The 18,763-nt window shown below is 46.0% G+C and overlaps 2 protein-coding genes across 2 annotated transcripts in view; one reads left to right on the top strand and one right to left on the bottom strand.

Annotated features, from left to right (window-relative positions):
• Positions 1 to 18,043, bottom strand: part of LOC146347486 (uncharacterized) — a 185,626-nt gene extending 167,583 nt beyond the window's left edge. The window contains exon 1 of the mRNA XM_084850736.1: positions 17,975 to 18,043. The gene's annotated coding sequence lies outside the window, so the exon portion shown is untranslated. The remainder of the gene's footprint in view (positions 1 to 17,974) is intronic.
• On the top strand, positions 10,266 to 11,961 carry LOC146347487 (thrombomodulin-like). The gene is given in 2 exon segments (XM_084851530.1): positions 10,266 to 11,800; positions 11,802 to 11,961. Coding segments are annotated over 2 exon segments (1,695 nt in total).
• Positions 18,044 to 18,763: the final 720 nt, after the last annotated feature.

The raw sequence follows: 18,763 nt of genomic DNA, 5'->3' as shown, positions 1-18,763 counted from the left end.
CGTTTTAGAGGGGTCATGGAAAGTTATGGCAGCGCAGAACCTGACCTCAGAATGGAATTGGTAAAGACTATAGCAGCCTTTTTGAGTAAAGAAGAGAAAATCATGGAAATGGAAATAGATTGAGCTTATAGACTGAATTCGACATATGCAAAAACAAAAGGTCTATCCAGAGATATTATTGTCCATTTTGTAAAGAAAACTACAAGGGATTCAATTCTCCAGAAACGCTATAGAACTAAATTGAAGATGGTGGGCAAAAAGATTATCATCATGAAAGAAATTTCTGGAAGATTTCTAAAAGTTTTTTTGAATTGATGGACAATTTGGCTTTAGTAGATGTATGGACAGATAAAAATGGAAACTCAAAAGAATATATATATATATATATTTCAAAAAGACATAAATCTTTTTCAAGGGTTGATATAATTTTGACAAATAAAGAGCTTGCTACAAATATTGGCAAAAGACAAGTTCTACCAAGATCATTTTCGGACCATAACCCTCTATCTATGTCATATGTGAAAAGAAGCACTGCTTTTAGATGGAGATTGAATGAAATCGTATTTCAAAATAAAAGTATTGTGGATGGCACTAAAAAGAAATTGAGATAATTTTTTGAATTGAATCTGGACAAGGGAACAAATATCTGAACAGTACGGGATCCAAGTAAGGCCTATATGAGAGGTTATTTTATACAACAAAACATGCAACTGAAAAAGAAAAGAGAAGCGAAGGTACAAAATATTCTAAATCAGATAAAGGAGAAAGAAGAATTCCTAAAGAAAAAACCGGAAAAGGCAAGTGTCCTCCGACAGATTAAATTACTCCAACAACAATTGTCGATGTTAACAGTTCAGGATATGCAAAAAAAAATTAACTATGTAAAACAAAGAAATGTTGAATTTGCTAATAAACCAGGAAGATGGTTGGCCTATAAACTTAGAAAGGAAAAAGAAAAGGACTTCCAGTTGGAACCAATGTCGCCCTTGCAGCATCCCATGGAGCGGGATGCTATCTCAAACAGCTTTTTAAAAGGTTGAAAAACCTTTTCATCTCCCCCCTGGAATTAAAAGGGGGGGCAAGGCAGCATCTGGATAACATCTTGGAGAAAAGTACTCCCTGCAAGGCAATGGGGGGGGGGGGGCTGGATTCCAGGATTATCTTCCCAGAGCTTAACCATCAAAAAAGCTGTGCTGAAACTCCTATTTAATAGCAGAAAACAGGGCTGACGTGTTCCATTGTAATATATGGATTAAGAAATATCAACAACACCTGAGGGATGGTTTAAGGATATCAACAATATCTGAGAATATTTGAGGACCTGCAAGATTTGTTTGAAGAGAAACATGGCTACACCGAGGAGAAGGAAGGGGATTGCATCACCGCCCACTCCTCCCGTACCTCCTTTGCCAAAAGCTCCAAGAACAGAAGATATAGGGGAATTATTTACTTCGATAAAAACTTTAACTTTGCAATTTGTGGAGCAATCCAAGAGGTTGGATTTAATCCAAAATTCCATCACTGCTCTGCAAGGAGCTGTGGATTTAATTAATGCTTCCTGGCAGAAAATGGAGACGAAAGTTAACGAGGTACAAGATAGGCTCACAACGAATGAAACTACGACACAAGCTTTTTTCAAAAATATCTCTGCCAGAATTTCCCAACTGGAGGCCTTCACACGCAGATCCAATGTACGTATATTGGGATTAAAAATCTGCCTAGTGATGTAAATTTGCCTACCTTTGTGGACAAGCTTTTGCATGAGATACTCCCTGTGCCATCTGATTATTTACTTGATATTAAGCAGGCATTTCGTATGCCAAATGCTAAAGGGACTGACTATACAATTATAGTCCAATTTGCAAGAGTCTCCACAAAGAATTATATCCTGCATTTGGCAAGAGAGGGTGGAAGTCTTTTTTGGAAACAAGATAAAGTTATGTTGTTTCCAGATTACATCAAAGAGGTGGCGAATAAAAGAAGGCAATTCATCAAGGCGAAGAATATGGCAAAACAAATGAACTTACAATATTATTTAAAATATCCTGCTACATTTTGCATTGTTTCTGAAGGTCAGATGAAGAAGTTCCTAAATCATGAAATGGCAGAGGCATGGCTGAACATAAACATGCGTGATATTTTTGTTCCAGCCCCATGAACTCGAATTTTTAAATAAGCTTTGTTAACTGTTTATGTTTAGTCTACATGGTTCAGGCTAGGCCAGAAGATATCTGATTATACATATATTGGTTTACTTTCTTTCATTTTTCTTCTCTTTTTTATTTTTCTTTAAATTCTCTTTTTCCAAAATAGATATGATATGCTGTATTTAAATATATTGTTTGAGGGTGTATTGTGCACACTCATTTATATATCTAGTATAAAACATATCACTGATTGTTGTAAGGTTGCTTTTAAGTGTTATTATTATATAACATCATAATTTCATCTTTTTAAAATCACTATTACTATTATTATTATCATTACTATAAGATTACTCAGTAAGATTTTTGGTTGGTTGAATTGTTAAGCTTTATTATTACTATTATATTTTAACTTAAGGGCAATATATGGTTACTGGGAATGAACTGTAGCCTGCTTTCTTGTTATAAGATTGATATGATATTGAAATGTAAGGTTGATTATTAAATTGTAATATTGCTAGTGAAATAGGTATAGTTTTTAAAATAGAATGGCATCTGAAGCCCGTGGGTATTGGAGTTTAAATTTAACTCTTTAAAAGAGGAGAGGGAAGAAAAAGAAGGAAAAAGGAAAAATTATTTTCTTTTTTTCTTTTCCTTTTCCTTTCTTTTTCTTTTTGTTATTGTTGTGTCCTCATAAGAATATTGCATTGTTGGGAAACTGTAGTTATTGATCAGGTTGTTGGTATTGTTTTTTTCATTTATAAAGACAAAATAAATAAAGTATTTTTTAAAAAAAGGAAAAATAAAACAATTGTGAAAATAAGTGAAAGTGGATTAGAATTAACCGATAATGTGGCAATTCAGAAAGCCTTTTATCAATATTATTCAAATTTGTATAAAGGACAGGATATCTCCCCAGAATTAATGGATATATTCATAAACAAAATTTACCAAAAATTACTAAGGAACAAAAACAAATGATGCCCAATAACAGTAAATGAAATGGTGGAAGCAATAAAAAAAATTTAAATGGGAAAAACTCTGGGACCAGAAAGGCAACATAATTTTTTAAGGGACAGGGATATAGTCCCTCTACCACATTCATATCTGGCACTGCATAAAAGTTATAAAAAAATAATCAAAGAAAAGAAGTTAGAGTATGTCAGGCTGCAATGGTCTGAGTTGGCATCAGCACTTAAAAGTAATGATAGACCTAGATTTTTGGCACCTTATCTTTAAGATGCTCTGATGATCCATCTATTGATAATTTTGTTACCACACATGAGTGGGAACTACACTTTCATTCCTTCTTGATAGCAATGCTGATATGAAAGTTGAAGAGGGGTAAGGCTCCTGGAAGGAACAACATCTCACCGGACTTTCTGATCGATTATCCCCACTGGTAGATTTCAGTGTTAGCTGCCTTATTTATATCTATTCATAGAACTGGGAAATTCCCTCTAGAGTGCGAAGTGGCCATTGCAGTGCCCAACTATAGGAAGGGCAATCGGTCAGATCCTAAGAACTACTGCCCTATAAGTCTTTGGGATGTTATCAGCAAATTATATGCAAGACATCTTTTAGATAACTTAGAAAACTGGGTGTTTGAGGAGAATATCCTAGCTGAGGTACAAGCAGGCTTTCGATGTGGCAGATCCACAGATGTATATTTCCCCACCAAGTGTTGTAATAATTTATTACAACACTTGGTGGGGAAATATACATCTCCCCCTCATCACTCTTTTTTTGCTGCATTTGTAGATCTTCAAGCAGCTTTTGATTACATGTCCAGACCTTGCCATTGGCACAAATTGGCACTGTTACATGTAGATCGCGAGTTGCTAAGTAGAATACAGGGTTGTATGAGAATTCTAGTTTCCGTGTGAGAGTCACTCTGGGTGGAGACCTCTCAGATCCTATTATTGCAAATAGAGTATGTCAGGGATGCTTATGTCAGGAATGAATCTGAACGTGTGAAGATGTCTGGCAGCTCAGATTTCTAATCAGAATGGGAACAGCCAGAACAGAGGGAGGCACCCTCCCTAGTGAGCCCAGATATGGCGAGACTTTCTTCCCAAGACCTTGACACACAGATGGTGCAACCTGAATGGCGGCCCCCTTTCCTCCACCATGAGAACTCAAGTTTCAAAGGAAGAGGAGGGGGAGGAGGAGGAGGGCAAGGGACACGACTTGAAGGATGCTAGGGTCCATCACAGAGTGAAGTGGGAAAAGTTAGAGGCAGGGCTCAGGCGCTCCACCAGGTTGGCCACTCGTGGAAGCCAATGTAGGAGAGAGCCACCCTAAGGGAGGGGCATCCCTGCGAAGCTAGCCTGACCATGAAGTTCAGACTGCTGGCAACTTCTCTAACTTCCACTTCATATCCTCTATTGATATTCATAAATGTGTGGATTAGCTGGTTCTATGCAGTCTGAGAGTTTCCTAGAATCTGCATTTGTAAAGAAGCTACTTGTTTACTAATAAAGTAGTGTTGGCCTAAAGCTTTGTTTCCTGGGGTGTGTTGATTGCGAAGGGAGAGGGCAAAGGAACATGACGGCTTATTAGCATCTCTTTTACTTATGACACAAGTCTCTTTCTTAGCAGGTCCAGATTCTTCCCCACCTCTTTCAAAGGACAGGAGCATCCCAGTGTTACTGTATGCGGGTGACACTGTTCTTTTGTCTCATACCCAGGTGGGGATGCGTAGGCTCCTAAGGGCTTTAAGTTCATACTGTGCTAGGGAAGCCCTACAAGTTAATTATGATAAAACCAAAATCCTAGTTTTTGGCAAAAGGAGGAAGAAATATTCATGGCAGCTGGATAACCAGGTGCTTGACCAAGTTAATAAGTACAAATACCTGGGAATGCCATTCAAAAGCTCAGGATCCTGGTCCAAACACTTGAAAGCAATGGTTCTGACAGCAAATGTAATTGGTAATGCTATCCTTCATTTTGCAGTAGGACCAGGTGGAAAGATGATGGCTGCTTTAGAGTACAATCCTACGGGGATATTCGGATGCCTCTGAATTTGGAAGCAACTGACTATCCAATGCAGGGCAGGCGGAGCATAGAGGGGATCTTCTCCTCCATGCTCTGGCCACCCTGTATTTGCAGCTAGATAGCCAATTTTGGCTGTCTAGCCAGTGCAGAGAAAACTCCCTGGAAAAGACCCTGATGCTGGGAAAGACTGAAGGCAAAAGGAGAAGGGGACGGCAGAGGATGAGATGGATAGATAGCATCACCGATGCAATGAATATGGACTTGAGCACACTCTGGGAGAGAGCGGAGGACAGGAAGGCCTGGCGTGCTATGGCCCATGGGGTCACGAAGAGTTGGACATGACTTGACTGAACAACAAGAAGCCAGGGCACCTCAGAGCAGGGGGGGTGGAGGCTGGACAGAGCATAGAAAGTGTCCTAACAGTGCTTTTTCCATCCCTTCCCCTCCCTGCCCGCAGGAATGCCCCCAAACACCCCCTTTTCAGCCACTCTGCACTGCTCTTATGAGTGCAGAGCCAGGGATGAACTATGCCATCTACAAGGTGGTGGGGGAGGTGGCAGGGAGTTGATTTTCTGGGAACTGATCTTGGAGTGCTGACTTGGAGCTCAGTTCCAAGAAAATATAAAATCCTATGGCTGTCTAGACTAGGGATGGCGGAGAAATCCGCCACAGACTCCAATGAGCCGGATTCTTTAGAATCCAGCCCTCCGGAGTCTGTGGTAGAACGGACTGCTCCCCCCTGCCACCCCGCGAAGTCTGGTTGGGATGGACCCCTACCTGCCGCCAGCCGGTCCGGGTCTGTCCTCTTCGGTCCACAGCCATCGGTTGCCGGTCTGTGGGCACAAATGACGTCTGGCGTAGCGAACACCATTTGTGTCTCTGCCCTTTGTGGTGATAGGCTACGTAAAGATTTACGTAATCTTTATGTAATCTCTATGTAAATCTTTATGTAGCCTATCACGGCAAAGGGCAGGGACACAAATGGTGTCTGCTACGCCGGACGCCATTTGCATCCGCAGACCGGCAGCAGACGGAAGTCCGGCTGCAGCTGGGGAGGATTCCAGGGGGAGGGACAGATCACCTCCCCGCCCCGCCCGCAGACCCTGCAGTGGACTAGTAAGTGGAGTTCGTACACCCCTAGTCCTTAATAGAGTTATATAAGGGCAAATTACTCTCCCAGATTTTATATGGAGCACCCGTGTGGGCCCATGTGGACATTACTGGAATCAACACAGCATAAATTTCTATCTAGAGTACTTGGAGTACCCACATCCACCTCTGAGGTTATTGTCCAATTAGAGACAGCCTGCCACTCAGTGGGAATGCTTGTCCAAAAAGCAGCCATCTCCTTTTGGTTAAAGATAGTTTTTCAGTTGGCTCCACCCTTGGTATTGTTAGCTTATGAAGATATGGGGAGAGACTCTTGGGCAGATGTGTACTTATTTCCAAGCTGGGCTTCTCCCAAACGTATTTGCTTACAAAGGGGTATGATGGTGCCTGGGAGGAGATCTCTAGAAGATTACATGTTATTGATACTCAGAATGCAGTGGCCGCTGCTGCTGGGAGCCGTTCCAATATGCTCTATAAAAGTATTATTTCGCCGGGTAAGATGCCCCCCTATTTGTCCTCTATCGGCTCATATGAGTTGAGATGGCTTCTGACTAAATGCAGATTGAACTCTCTGCAGCTGATGGTCGTGAAGGCATGCTACAGGGTTCACCATGGTGCGAAAGGATATTGCCCAGTTGGCTGTCCCAAGATAGAGGGAACAGTACACTTTTTAATGGAATGTCCTACGTATGCAGAGCTGAGGAAGCAACATCTTGAGCCCTTAACAGCTGGGTTCAGTAACAAATCTTCTCTAAGTATAACCTTATTACTACTGGCTGGTACAGATTACTATACATCCAACAGGACTGCCAGGTTTGTCCAGCTTGGGAGAAACGAAAATTATTGACTGGCATCGAAGATTAATCATGCTAATATATTATAATAGGTTAATAAATATTGTCTAGACTTTATGAAATGTTTCAATAGCCCCCTATTAAATGTTTTAATTAGCTTTTTCATAATCACCCTCCTTAATATGTCTTATTTTGGTGCCACTTTCTATCTAAGAGGGGCATTTCATTGTTTTTGTATGTGTATGGCCTGATTGGTTAATTAGCAATAAACTGAACATTTCCCTTTCTTACTGAAATTATGTTAAAAGTACTGGGATATCTTAAACCTGTAACATCACTGCTGCAGCAGAAGAATCTAGATATTGAGGCAGCATTGAAACATATTGAATTTATTGGGAGGCAGGTGCAAGAAATGTAGAACAATACTGTTTTCAACAACATTTTTGAAGCAGCCAAGAAAGCTGATCACGAAGCACCATCAAAACATCTTCGTAAACTCCCTTGGACTTCAGGAAAGCTGATTTTAATAAACTCAGAGCACTGATAAGTAGGATTCCATGGCAGGAAAACCCAACAGAAAGAGGAATTCAAGAGCTGCGTGTGTGTGCACACGTGGGGAGTGTGGGATGCTTATTAAATTTGCAGATGACACAGAATTAGGTGGGAGAGCTAATACCTTAGAAGACAGAAACAAATTCAAAATGATATTGAGAGGTTAGAAGACTGGGCAGAAAATAAAGAATAAAATGTAACCGAGACAAGTGGAAAGTTCTTCACTTAGGAAATAGAAATAAAATGCACAGGTACAGTCAAGGCCAGAAATATTGGAACAAGGATAACTGTTTTGGCAGTTGGCCTCTGTATACCACCACGTTGAAGTTGAAAGGAAACACACCCAGACGGGAGCAAAGTCAGGACTTTCAGCTGTAATTCAAGGGGTTTGACAAAAGTGGGGCACTAACCATTCAGGAAGACAGCCAGTGGCACACACACACACCCATCATTGGTGACTCATAAGTAATGGAACAAACCAACACCATTTCAAACTTAAGGGTTGCCTTTAATACCTGGATGAAAAGCCTTTGCAGTCAATGGCTGCCTGAAGTCTGGAACCCATGGACATGACCAAATGCTGAGTTTCCTCCCTCGAGATGCTTTGCCAGGCCTTTACTGCAGCTGCCTTCAGCTGCTGTTTGTTTGTGGGTCTTTCTGCCTTCAGTCTTGTCTTCAGTAAGTGAAAAGCATGCTCTATTGGGTTGAGATCAGGTGACTGACTTGGCCGTTGAAGAACATCCCACTTCTTTGCCTGGAGAAACTCTTGGGTAGCTTTTGCTGTATGTTTTGGGTCATTATCCATCTGCAAGATGAAGCGGCGTCCTATCAGTTTGGCAGCATTCGGCTGAATTTGAGCAGAAAGTATAGCCCTATACACTTCAGAATTCATCCTGCTGCTTTTATCAGCAGTCAGGTCATCAATAAACACCAGTGACCTGGTTCCATTGGCAGCCATACATGCCCATGCCATAACACTGCCTCCACCATGTGACAGATGATGTGGTATGCTGATCACGAGCTGTTTCTTTCCTTCTCCATACTTTTCTCTTCCCATCATTCTGGTACAAGTTAATCTTGGTTTCATCAGTCCAAAGAATCTTATTCCAGAACTGGGCAGGCTTTTTTAGGTGTTTGCTGGCAAAAGCTAATCTGGCCTGTTTCTTCTTGAGCGTTACCAGTGGTTTGCACCTTGTTGTGAATCCCCTGTATTTACACAGCCCTAAAGCCATCTCTTGACTGTGGATGTTGACAATGACAGGTCTACCTGCTCAAGAGCATTCTTGACCTGGCTAGATGTTGTGAAAGGGTTCCTCTTCACCATGAGCAGAATTCTGCGGTCATCCCCTTTAGTTGTCTTCCATGGTCTTCCAGGCCTTTTGCTGTTGCTGAGCTTGCCAGTTAATTCCTTCTTTTTCAGGATGTTCCAAACTGTTGTACTGGCCACTCCCAATGTTTTTGCTATCTCTCTGATGGGTTTATTTTGTTTCCTCAGCCTAACTATGGCCTCCTTCACTTGTATGGACACCTCTTTGGACCTCATGCTGGGAGTTGCAGTGAACAGCTACCAAATGCAAATGTAACACTCAGAACCACCTCCAGGCCTTTCATCTGCTTGATTGGTCATGGGGTACCCAGGAAACAGGCCACACCTGGCCATGCAGCTGCTTGTCAGCCCTTCGTTCCATTACTTATGAGCCACCAACAATGGGTGTGTGTGCATGCCACTGGCTGTCCTTCCTGAATGGTTAGTGCCCCACTTTTGTCAAACCCCTTGAATTACAGCTGAAAGTCCTGACTTCGCTCCCATCTGGGTGTGTTTCCTTTCAACTTCAATGTGGTGATGTACAGAGGCCAAGTGCAAAAACAGTTATCCTTGTTCCAATATTTCTGGCCCTGACTGTATAAGATGGGGGATACCTGGCTAAAAAGAAAAGTTACTTACAGAGCAATCCTGTGGCCCCTAGACAGAGTGTAGGGGAGCCAAAAGATAGTTCGGATTGCTGGATCCGAGGTCAGAGACAGGGCTCCAACTTTGGACCCTAGGAGTCCAAGCTCCCTGCCCTCTTGCTGCCAGCATGGAGATAACTTCTCCAGCTGCCTCTCTGAGGTTGCAAAGGCCACCTTGAGGGAAGGGAACGGGGGCTTGCCAGGGGACAAGGAAGGGAGGGGCAATAGGCCAGGGCCACCCCAGCCTCCTTCCCTCCCAAAGCCTCAGCTAGACAGGCAAAAACGCCCACACCTTCTGCTCTGCTTTATGGCCAACCCCATAGTATCATGCAGCCTTCAGGATTGTGTCCAGTGTTAGTCCTAATTAAAGGAGACCAACTGGGGCTTAAGTTAGGCTAAGGTTGAGTCCAACCCAGGGTTTGGAGCTCATTGGTTTGGAAAAAGGGAAGGGGTGGGTGGGAGGCCTCATAGGCATCCGGTTGGCCACAGTAAGAAACAGGATCTGTACTCGACAGGTGTTTGATCTGATTCAACAGAGTTCTTCTTCAGCTATTGCGAGGTCTCTCCTCTGGGAGCGGTTCCCTCTCCCTCCCCGAATCCCCCGCCTTCCCTACCCACGGGGTGGGGCGTTATAAGCTGCAGCGCCTTAAGGAAGAAGCTACGCCGGCGGTGATACCCAAGTTCCTGCGCAGAAGTTTCCTTCCAGCTGCCCATGAACATGCGGCCGCCGAGGTTGCTCCTGGCGGTGGCCGGCCGCGGAGGGGGGCTGGCGGGGCCGCCGCCGCCCGCGGGCGCGCAGTGCCTGGACTCCGCCTGCTTCGCGTTGTTCTGGGCGGCGCGGAGCTTCGCCGAGGCGGGCGGCGTGTGCGAGGCGGGCGGCGGGCGCCTCATGACGGTGCGCTCCACGGTGGCGGCCGAGGCCATCGAGCTGCTGCTGCGCGGCCGGGCGGGCGACGTGTGGCTGGGCTTGCGCCTGCCCGAGGGCTCCTGCGCCGACCCGGCCAAGCAGCTGCGCGGCTTCCGCTGGGGGGCGGGCGACGAGCGCACGGACTACGAGGCGTGGGCCGGCAGCCTCGGGGCCGACGTGTGCGGGCCCCGCTGCGTGGCGGTGACCCCGGAGCTGCGGTGGCGAGAGCGCACCTGCGACGCGGCCGCCGACGGGCTGCTCTGCGAGTACAGCTACCCCGGCGGCACGTGCGGCCCGCTGCGCCTCCCGCCGCCCGCCGCGGCCTCCTACCTCACGCCCTTCGGCGCGCGGGAGAGCGACCTCGCGGCCTTCCCCCCGGGCACCGCGGCGGACGTGCCCCGCCTGGGCGCCCGCCTGGTCTGCGGCGCGCGCGGCAGCGGCTCCTCGGCGGCATGGGGCTCCGCCGCGCCCGGCGCCTGGGACTGCCGGCTGGAGAACGGCGGCTGCGACGGGCAGTGCGGGCCGGACGCCGGCGGGCGGCCTCGGTGCACCTGCCCGGAGGGCGCGACGCTGCTGGAGGAGGATCAGCGGAGCTGCAGGTCCCCGTGCGACAGCCGGGGGTGCCAGCACCACTGTGTGCCCCAAGGCGAGTCCGGCGTCTGCATGTGCTCCGAGGGCTACCAGCTGGATGCGGACGGCAGAAGCTGCAAGGACGTGGATGACTGCAAGGCGCAGCCGAGCCCCTGCGAGCACGAGTGCGTGAACACGCAGGGGGGCTTCGAGTGCCGGTGCCCTGACGGCTTGGAGCCGGTGGACGGCAAGTGCCCAGCGCATGATATCGGGGGATGCTTTTTCTTGTCATGCCAGCATGAATGCACACTTGTTAACGGACAGTATCAGTGCACCTGCTTTGAAGGGTTTATCCCAGAGCGTGGAAATCCTCAAAAATGTGCAAGGTTCTGTAACGAAACCGAGTGCCCCGCAGAATGTAACCCACACACTGGAAAATCATGTTTTTGTCCGGAAGGCTATATTCTGGATCAGAAGGAAGATGGGACAGCTTTTTGTACAGATCTGGATGAGTGTGACATGGGGCGGTGTGGTGATCTGAAGTGCGTAGATAGGCCTGGCCGTTATCACTGCATCTGCCCCAATGGGCTTCACGTCCAAGATGAGAAATTCTGTGAGGGTGAAGGACCAGACGATTTCGCAGGTGACACTCCAATTTACCCCAAAACGTTAGTTCCTACTGTTGCCCCACCAAAGGACAGCAGCAGCCGTGGGATGCTGGTTGCCATCTCTGTTAGTGCCATGTTAGAGGTCTTAGTACTAGGCGCTGTTCTGTGCTACCACTGCACAGGCCAGAATGGATTATAAATATCAACCATCAGAGACTGGTGTGGTGCTGCAGCAGGTTAGCCCAAGTACTGCCTCTTCCAGACAGAAACTTGTTAATTGTCCTGCAGTATTTGACACTAACTTGTACGTGGATCACGAGGCAAGATAGAATGTGCGGTGGAACACAGTTTGGACTACTTCAGTTATAACAGGGCTTCTCTGGATGCCTTCTTCTAAAAATGACTTTTTTACAACTCAGAACAGCAACACATAATGAAGACAAGGCGGCAGCAGAGGCAGTGAAAGGGGTGACAATGCCCCTCCTCCAGTGACTGCCAGGCAGCCACTATTGCACTTGCCCTTAATGCCACAAAACAATGTAGCATGCTGCAGGGCATTGTGGGTAATTATAGGGACAGCTACCCAGCATTCCTCAGTGAGCCAGAAAAGGGCCTGGGTCCTCAGCAGCTGTCTGAGGATGTCATCTGCTGGGGTCAGCCTAGCAGATGCATATGAACTTGGCTCTCCAAATTGTTATGGCGGTTTTTAAGAGTATTTTTAGTGTTTTACTCTGCTTTGATTCTTCTTCTTCTGGTTTTTTTGGTAAGTTGCCTTCAGAAAGGCAATATAGAAATGCCATTAATAAATAAATATTGCCCCAAATCCTGTCAAAGTTGTTGAATTGGTTAAGACAGCCCTGACTGAATGACCTTAGCATTTGGCCAAGGTTGAATATTTTGTGGATATTTTTAAGTGTGGGTGTGTGAGAGGGATATTTTTCATCAACTGATTTGTAAATTTTGCATATTCGCAATTATTTGTGGGAAATATATCATTTGCATGATTACTGTGCCATCCATGTAGAGAATAGTCCACGAAAGTCCATTGCCTTCTCATTATTTTATCCAGACTATAATAAATCATGTAATAAAGATTAAGTGTGTGTGTGTGTGTGTGTGTGTATATATATATATATATATATAATAAAACCCATCTTATAAAACCAATAAAGAATCCATGTGGCATCTTCTTCATTTATATCAGCTTTCGTGGACTAGGATTCACTTCAGCAGATACGAGTGGACTGTACTTCCCGAAAGATTATGCCATAATACATTCTTTAGCCTTTAAGACTGGGTGTTGAACCTCTGGCCTGTGGGCCAAATCTGGCCCACCTGGGGCCCCAATCTGATGCTCCAGTGTTTCTCAGATGGTCATGCCCCTTCCCCTAGCCCCAGCCTGTTCCCTGGATTGCTGATTGCTGGGTGGTTTCCTGGCTTTTGTGCAGTGCCCCCCCCCCCTTCTAAAAGGTTGAAATGCCTCTCCAAAGGCTGAGTTCCTGGCAGTAGGAGCTTGAAGCTAAAAGATGTGGGTAATTTTGGCCCCACCCCCATTTGCTTTTAGCCCCACCCACTGTTGGAATGCAGCCCCCGAGAACTTCTCTGAAATGTACTTCAGCTCTTGGGTTTTGCTGCTACTATGTTTGCCCTTTTGAAGTTCACTAACAGACTCTCTGGTCCTCATGGATCATACACCTACACTTATAGGCTTCTATCTGATTGTCTGTGTCCGTCTGTCGCCATGGAGCTTGAAGCTGGGGGACAATCCCTACCCCACACACACATATTCCTGTCAATTAGAATTCTGACAAGATTGGCATCTATCCTTGATTAACCAGTGGGATTGAATTGACAGCATGCTTATTTATTTTTTGAAGTTTGGCATGTTACTATTAGTAAGTAATGAAAAAGAAAATAGTAAAGATGGGCTTTTCCTCTAATGATGATGGGCTTAAGTCTTTTTATTAGTATCCTACATATTTAACAATCATGGCATACCGCAATAAATGACCAGCAATCACGCATGCAGTATATAAATTTTAAAAGATTTTTTTAATAAACAGATTTTAAATGTGAAGCATCAGCATAAAATGTCAGCTTCAGTCACAAATGAGAGTATGCTGCAGTATCATTCATAGGCCCTGTTCAGACGCACATTTGGGCAAGGTGGTTAGGCTAATCACTGAGAGCCACTGCCACATGTGCAGCTAAGCATAGCCCAGAGTGTGGTTAGCCTAACCACTCTCTAACCACCCACTCCTGCAGTCCTCCCTCTGCTCCACCACAAAGCCCTGCTCACAGAGCCATTACAGGAGCGGGGCTGCATTTTCTTCCTTCTGCCTGCTCCCCTTACAGAAATAACCAAAAAAGAAATAGAAACTGTGGAAAGTTGTGCAAAAATGCCATATCGCTAAAATGTGCATGTGTGCAAAATCGCTATAGCAATTTTGTGCAAATGCACATTTTAGCAATGTGATTTTTGCACAATTTTCCGCAGTATTTATTGCTTATTTCTGTAAAGGAATCAGAAAGAAAGAAAGAAATGGCTGCCAGCAGTCCCGATCCTGTAATGGCCTGGTATGGGCCGCTCTTGCTACAGAGCTCTATGGAAGCACTCCAGTAACCATGCAACCTGTTCAGATGTCACGCTAAGCCATGGTTAGCGGTGCTAACCATCTTGCAGCGGGTGGATAGTGAGTGTGGTCTGTGCATGGTTAATAAACCACCATGGTTGGGTCTGTCCCCATTCAGACATCACGCTAAGCCACCATGGTTCGCTCAAAACTCTTACCCATCATGGCTTAGTGCGATGTCTGAACAGGCTCAGTATAAGAACAACAGTTACATACAGGGCATTTCTTCACAGTTCTCACAATTAGTGTTTCAAGAGTTTCCTATTGCTTAATTTTTTTTTCTTCATTCCAGGACTTAGTGGTGCTGTTCCATCAATGGATCTGTGCATATAATAAATCGGTGCGTACCTGCCTTTTACTGCCAGGCATGTTTATTCGCAAAAATATAAATCAACAACAAAGGTTCTGTTAAACCACTTGCATATGTTACGCTTTTTCAAAACTTTCTAAGGATCAGAAAGATTCAAAGTATAGCCTTTTCCATGTTTTCATTCTGCCTGCACCCTGTTTTATTTCTTCAGTCAGTGATAACTCTACACTCTAACGTGAGGGGCGGTGCAGGTTAGTTGGTACCCACTGAGGTGTCCTACCCATCCTGATATAATAATAATAATAATTGTTGTTATTATTACTGGCAGCTGGGATCACTCCAACTGTCGCAACCTTCATTTCCCATGAATGCCTCGGGGCTGCATGTGGGGCTCAAAGACATTCATTGGGAGGCACTGTGCAATTCCTAAGGTTTCCTTGGCTTCCCAGCAATATTTGCCAGTTACAGGTAGGGCTCGTTACACAGAAGGAAAGGGAATCAGACCAAAGGCTCTTTAAATGGCTCAAAGATTCGGGGTGGGGGGGGCGGAGGCAGGGCAGAAGCACAGGATAACATCCTGAATGCTGGAAGCACAAGGGGAGAAGAAAGACAAAGCAGGACTGAAGAGACTCGGGGGGAGTGGCTGGAAGGAGCACCAAGAAGGGAAAAAGACCAGATGGTACAAAAGGGGGTAATAGGAAGGGAAGGGGGCCAGTGAGTTCATTAGAAGGCCAAGGAGCTAAATCAGAAGGCCAGCTGCTAGGAATGGTGAAAGAGACCTTCCAGTACAGACAGCAGCAGAGAGTAAAATACAAGACCAAGAGGACAAGACCTCCCTGCTTTCACAGAAGAGTCAGTGCCAGATCATCCTGACCCCACAACTACTTACCTGCAGCTTGCACCACTATGAAGGCATTCATTTCTGATCCTGCTAGGGTTGCTGGAGAAAGCCACCATGGACCTGAATGAAGTCAGATTCCTGAGAATCCAGCCTGTGGAATCTGCAGCAGACCAGCTCCCCTGCTGGTGCATCTGGATTTCACGTGGGGGTTTCTCTTCAAACAGGGCAAGATAAGCTAATCTTGCCCTGTTTGAAGAAAAAAAATACTCATGTGAAATCTGGAGGATGCGCCAGGGCTCCAGGGGAAATCTGCTGAGCCCTAAGGGGGCTGGATTTCCTTGTGTTAGTCACTGCCCCCACCCAGACTGGATGCTTGGGGTTGCACATAGGGATGGACGAAAGTCCCTTACCTGGTCCCGCAGCTTGCTTTGCAGTGGGGGGGAGGCGCCCCGTCCCTCCCCGCCAAAATTCTGGCCGGTGGGGAGGCGCCCCGTCCCTCCGGCCACGAATCTTGTCTCCTGCCGGGACGCAAATGGTAGCGGCCGTAGCCGCCGCCGTTTGCGTCCCTGCAGTCAGCCGTGATAGGCTACGTAAATCCTTACGTAGCCTACCATGGCTGACTTTGGGGGGGGGAAAACGCGTATGCAAATGGCGGCGCCCATGGGCGCCGCCATTTGCGTTCCTTATTTGGGCACGTGTAGTGTATGTAAACATTTACGTAGACTACGGCGAAAATAAGGGCAACGCTATTTGCGTTGCCCTTATTTTCGCCGTAGTCTACGTAAATGTTTATGTAGACCACACGTGCCCAAATAAGGAACGCAAATGGCGGCGCCGTACGCGTTCCCCTCCGCCAAAGTCAGCCATGATAGGCTACGTAAGGATTTATGTAGCCTATCACGGTGTTTTTTGAAAATCTAGCCGTGATAGGCTACGTAAATCTTTACGTAGCCTATCACATTTGTTGTTTGTTTGTTTTTTTTACTTGGAAATGGCGGCGGTAGCAGCCGGTTGGAAGACCGGCCGCCGCCGCCGAACCGCCGCCGGGAGCCACCAGCGCCAGGGACATTCGACAAAGGTAAGTCCCATTCCGGGGGGGTGGGTGGACCGTTTCTCCACCAATTTTGGGGGGCCAAATGCGTTGGCATTCGGCCCCCCGGAGATTCTTGGAGAAATTCTCCAACATCCCTAGTTGCACATCCCTAAATCCTGCAGATACTTAACCTCTGTTGCTGAATTAATTCTGTAACAAGGATTAATAAAATCTAGCGTTGCTGTATTTATCTTGTCAAGTCACTCCCCTGGTTTTCACAAAAAAGGAATGACATGTCCCCCCCCCCCATTGGAGGGGGCACCCCTTGTGATGGGGAGGTAGGAAGGGCAGTGGTAAGCTAGTGAGGGTGGGTTGGGGAAGCCAGTGGGGGGAGTTAGGGGATCCAGCTGGGAGAAATCTGGGTGGGTTGGGGAAGGTTGTATGCTTGTGGATGTATGTGTGAGGAAGTAAGGTTTAGGGGTGATCCAGAGTATGGGGGATTTTGGAAGGATCCTGAGAGTGTGTGTGGTTTTTTATGTGCTTGCAGTGAGGAGTAGAAGGGAGGAGTGGGTGGGTGCAACTGGGGATGGAGGTGAGATAATGTGTCTGTTTATGGGTGGTTATCTAGGATAAGAGAGAGAAAAAGTTTGTATGGGTGGTGAGTTGGGGTGAGAGAAAAAGAGGTGGGGGGAAATTGGCAGAGAAGGGCAGGGAGAAAAGGAGTTTTCCATCTGTACAATAGGCTTCAGCTGGAGCAGAAAACTGGTTTCAAAGGAGTTGTTTTGTGTGTTGGGGCTCAGATGTTTTTTGTCTTTTCAGAGGGTTACTTGCGTTTGTGACCATGGGTGTTGTCATAAATAGGCACCCCTGGGCACATGCCCTGGATCTTCTGAGCTATGCTCCAGTTCTTTAGAGCTCCCTCGATGCCATCATCTGCCTTAATACAAGCCTTATTCTTCCCTCTGAGCTAAGTAGCTTTGCAGTTACTAGGAGACCTTAAGACTCACTCCCTTAGCAGACTAATAGAGAATATAGCATGAATACACCAGCCTTTTAAACTAGAGTGGAGACTGTAACCTCTAGTTCATGGGGGGGGGGGTCTCTTCCTCTACGTTTCTGCCCTTATATATTCAGTGCTGGGAACTTGCTTGCAATGACATTTTGAAGAGGGAGGGGAAAGGACAGGAAGAACTCCCTTTGAAATACTGGTATTTCACACAGCAACTGATTTTACTGTCCCAAACTGAAAACTTTGGCTTCTGCAGAAGTTCAGTAGCTTCAGCACAGCAAAGGATTCAATCAGCCACCACAAACTTCTTTCTTCTCCTCCACTTTAATTTCTCCTAAATAGCTGCAGGCCTCAGATTGTACCAAGAGGAGGGTTGTTGTTGTTGTTCAGTCGTTAAGTCATGTCTGATTCTTCATGACCCCATGGACCATAGCACGCCAGGCCTTCCTGTCCTCCGCTCTCTCCCGGAGTGTGCTCAAGTTCATATTCATTGCATCAGTGATGCTATCTAGCCACCTCATCCTCTGCCGTCCCCTTCTCCTTTTGCCTTCAGTCTTTCCCAGCATCAGGGTCTTTTCCACAGAGTTTTCTCTTCGCATTAGGTGGCCAAAAGATTTGAGCTTCAGCTTCAGTATCTGTCCTTCCAATGAGCACACAGGGTTGATTTCCTTTAGGATGGTCTGATCTGACCTCCTTGCAGTCCAGGGGACTCGTAAGAGTCTTCTCCAGCACCACAGTACGAAAGCATCAATTCTTCGGCACTCAGCCTTCCTTATAGTCCAGCTGTCACAGCCATATGTTGCTACTGGGAAAACCATAGCTTTGATTAGACGGACCTTTGTCGGCAAGGTGATGTCTCTGCTTCTTACTATGCTGTCTAGGTTTGCCATAGCTTTCCTCCCCAGGAGCAAGCGTCTTTTAATTTCATGGCTACAGTCACCGTCTGCGGTGATCTTGGAGCCCAAGAAAATAAAATCTGTCACTGCTTCCATTTCTTCCCCTTCTATATGCCAGGAAGCGATCGGGCCAGATGCCATGATCTTTGTTTTTTTAATGTTGAGTTTCAGACGAGCTTTTGCACTCTCCTCTTTCATCCTCAACAAGAGGCTCTTTAGATCCTCTTCGCTTTCTGCCATTAGGGTGGTATTGTCTGCGTATCTGAGGTTGTTGATAATTCTCCTGGCAATCTTAATTCCGACCTGTGATTCATCCAACCCGGCATTTCTCATGATGTACTCTGCATATAAGTTAAATAAGCAGGGTGACAATATGCAGCCTTGTCGTACTCCTTTCCCAATTTTGAAC

The sequence above is a fragment of the Heloderma suspectum genome, chromosome 4 (genome assembly GCF_057233095.1).
Source record: "Heloderma suspectum isolate Gila_16-S chromosome 4, 16-S_ref, whole genome shotgun sequence".
Classification (NCBI taxonomy): Eukaryota; Metazoa; Chordata; class Lepidosauria; order Squamata; family Helodermatidae; genus Heloderma; species Heloderma suspectum.
This window is presented reverse-complemented; position numbering and strand designations above follow the sequence as displayed.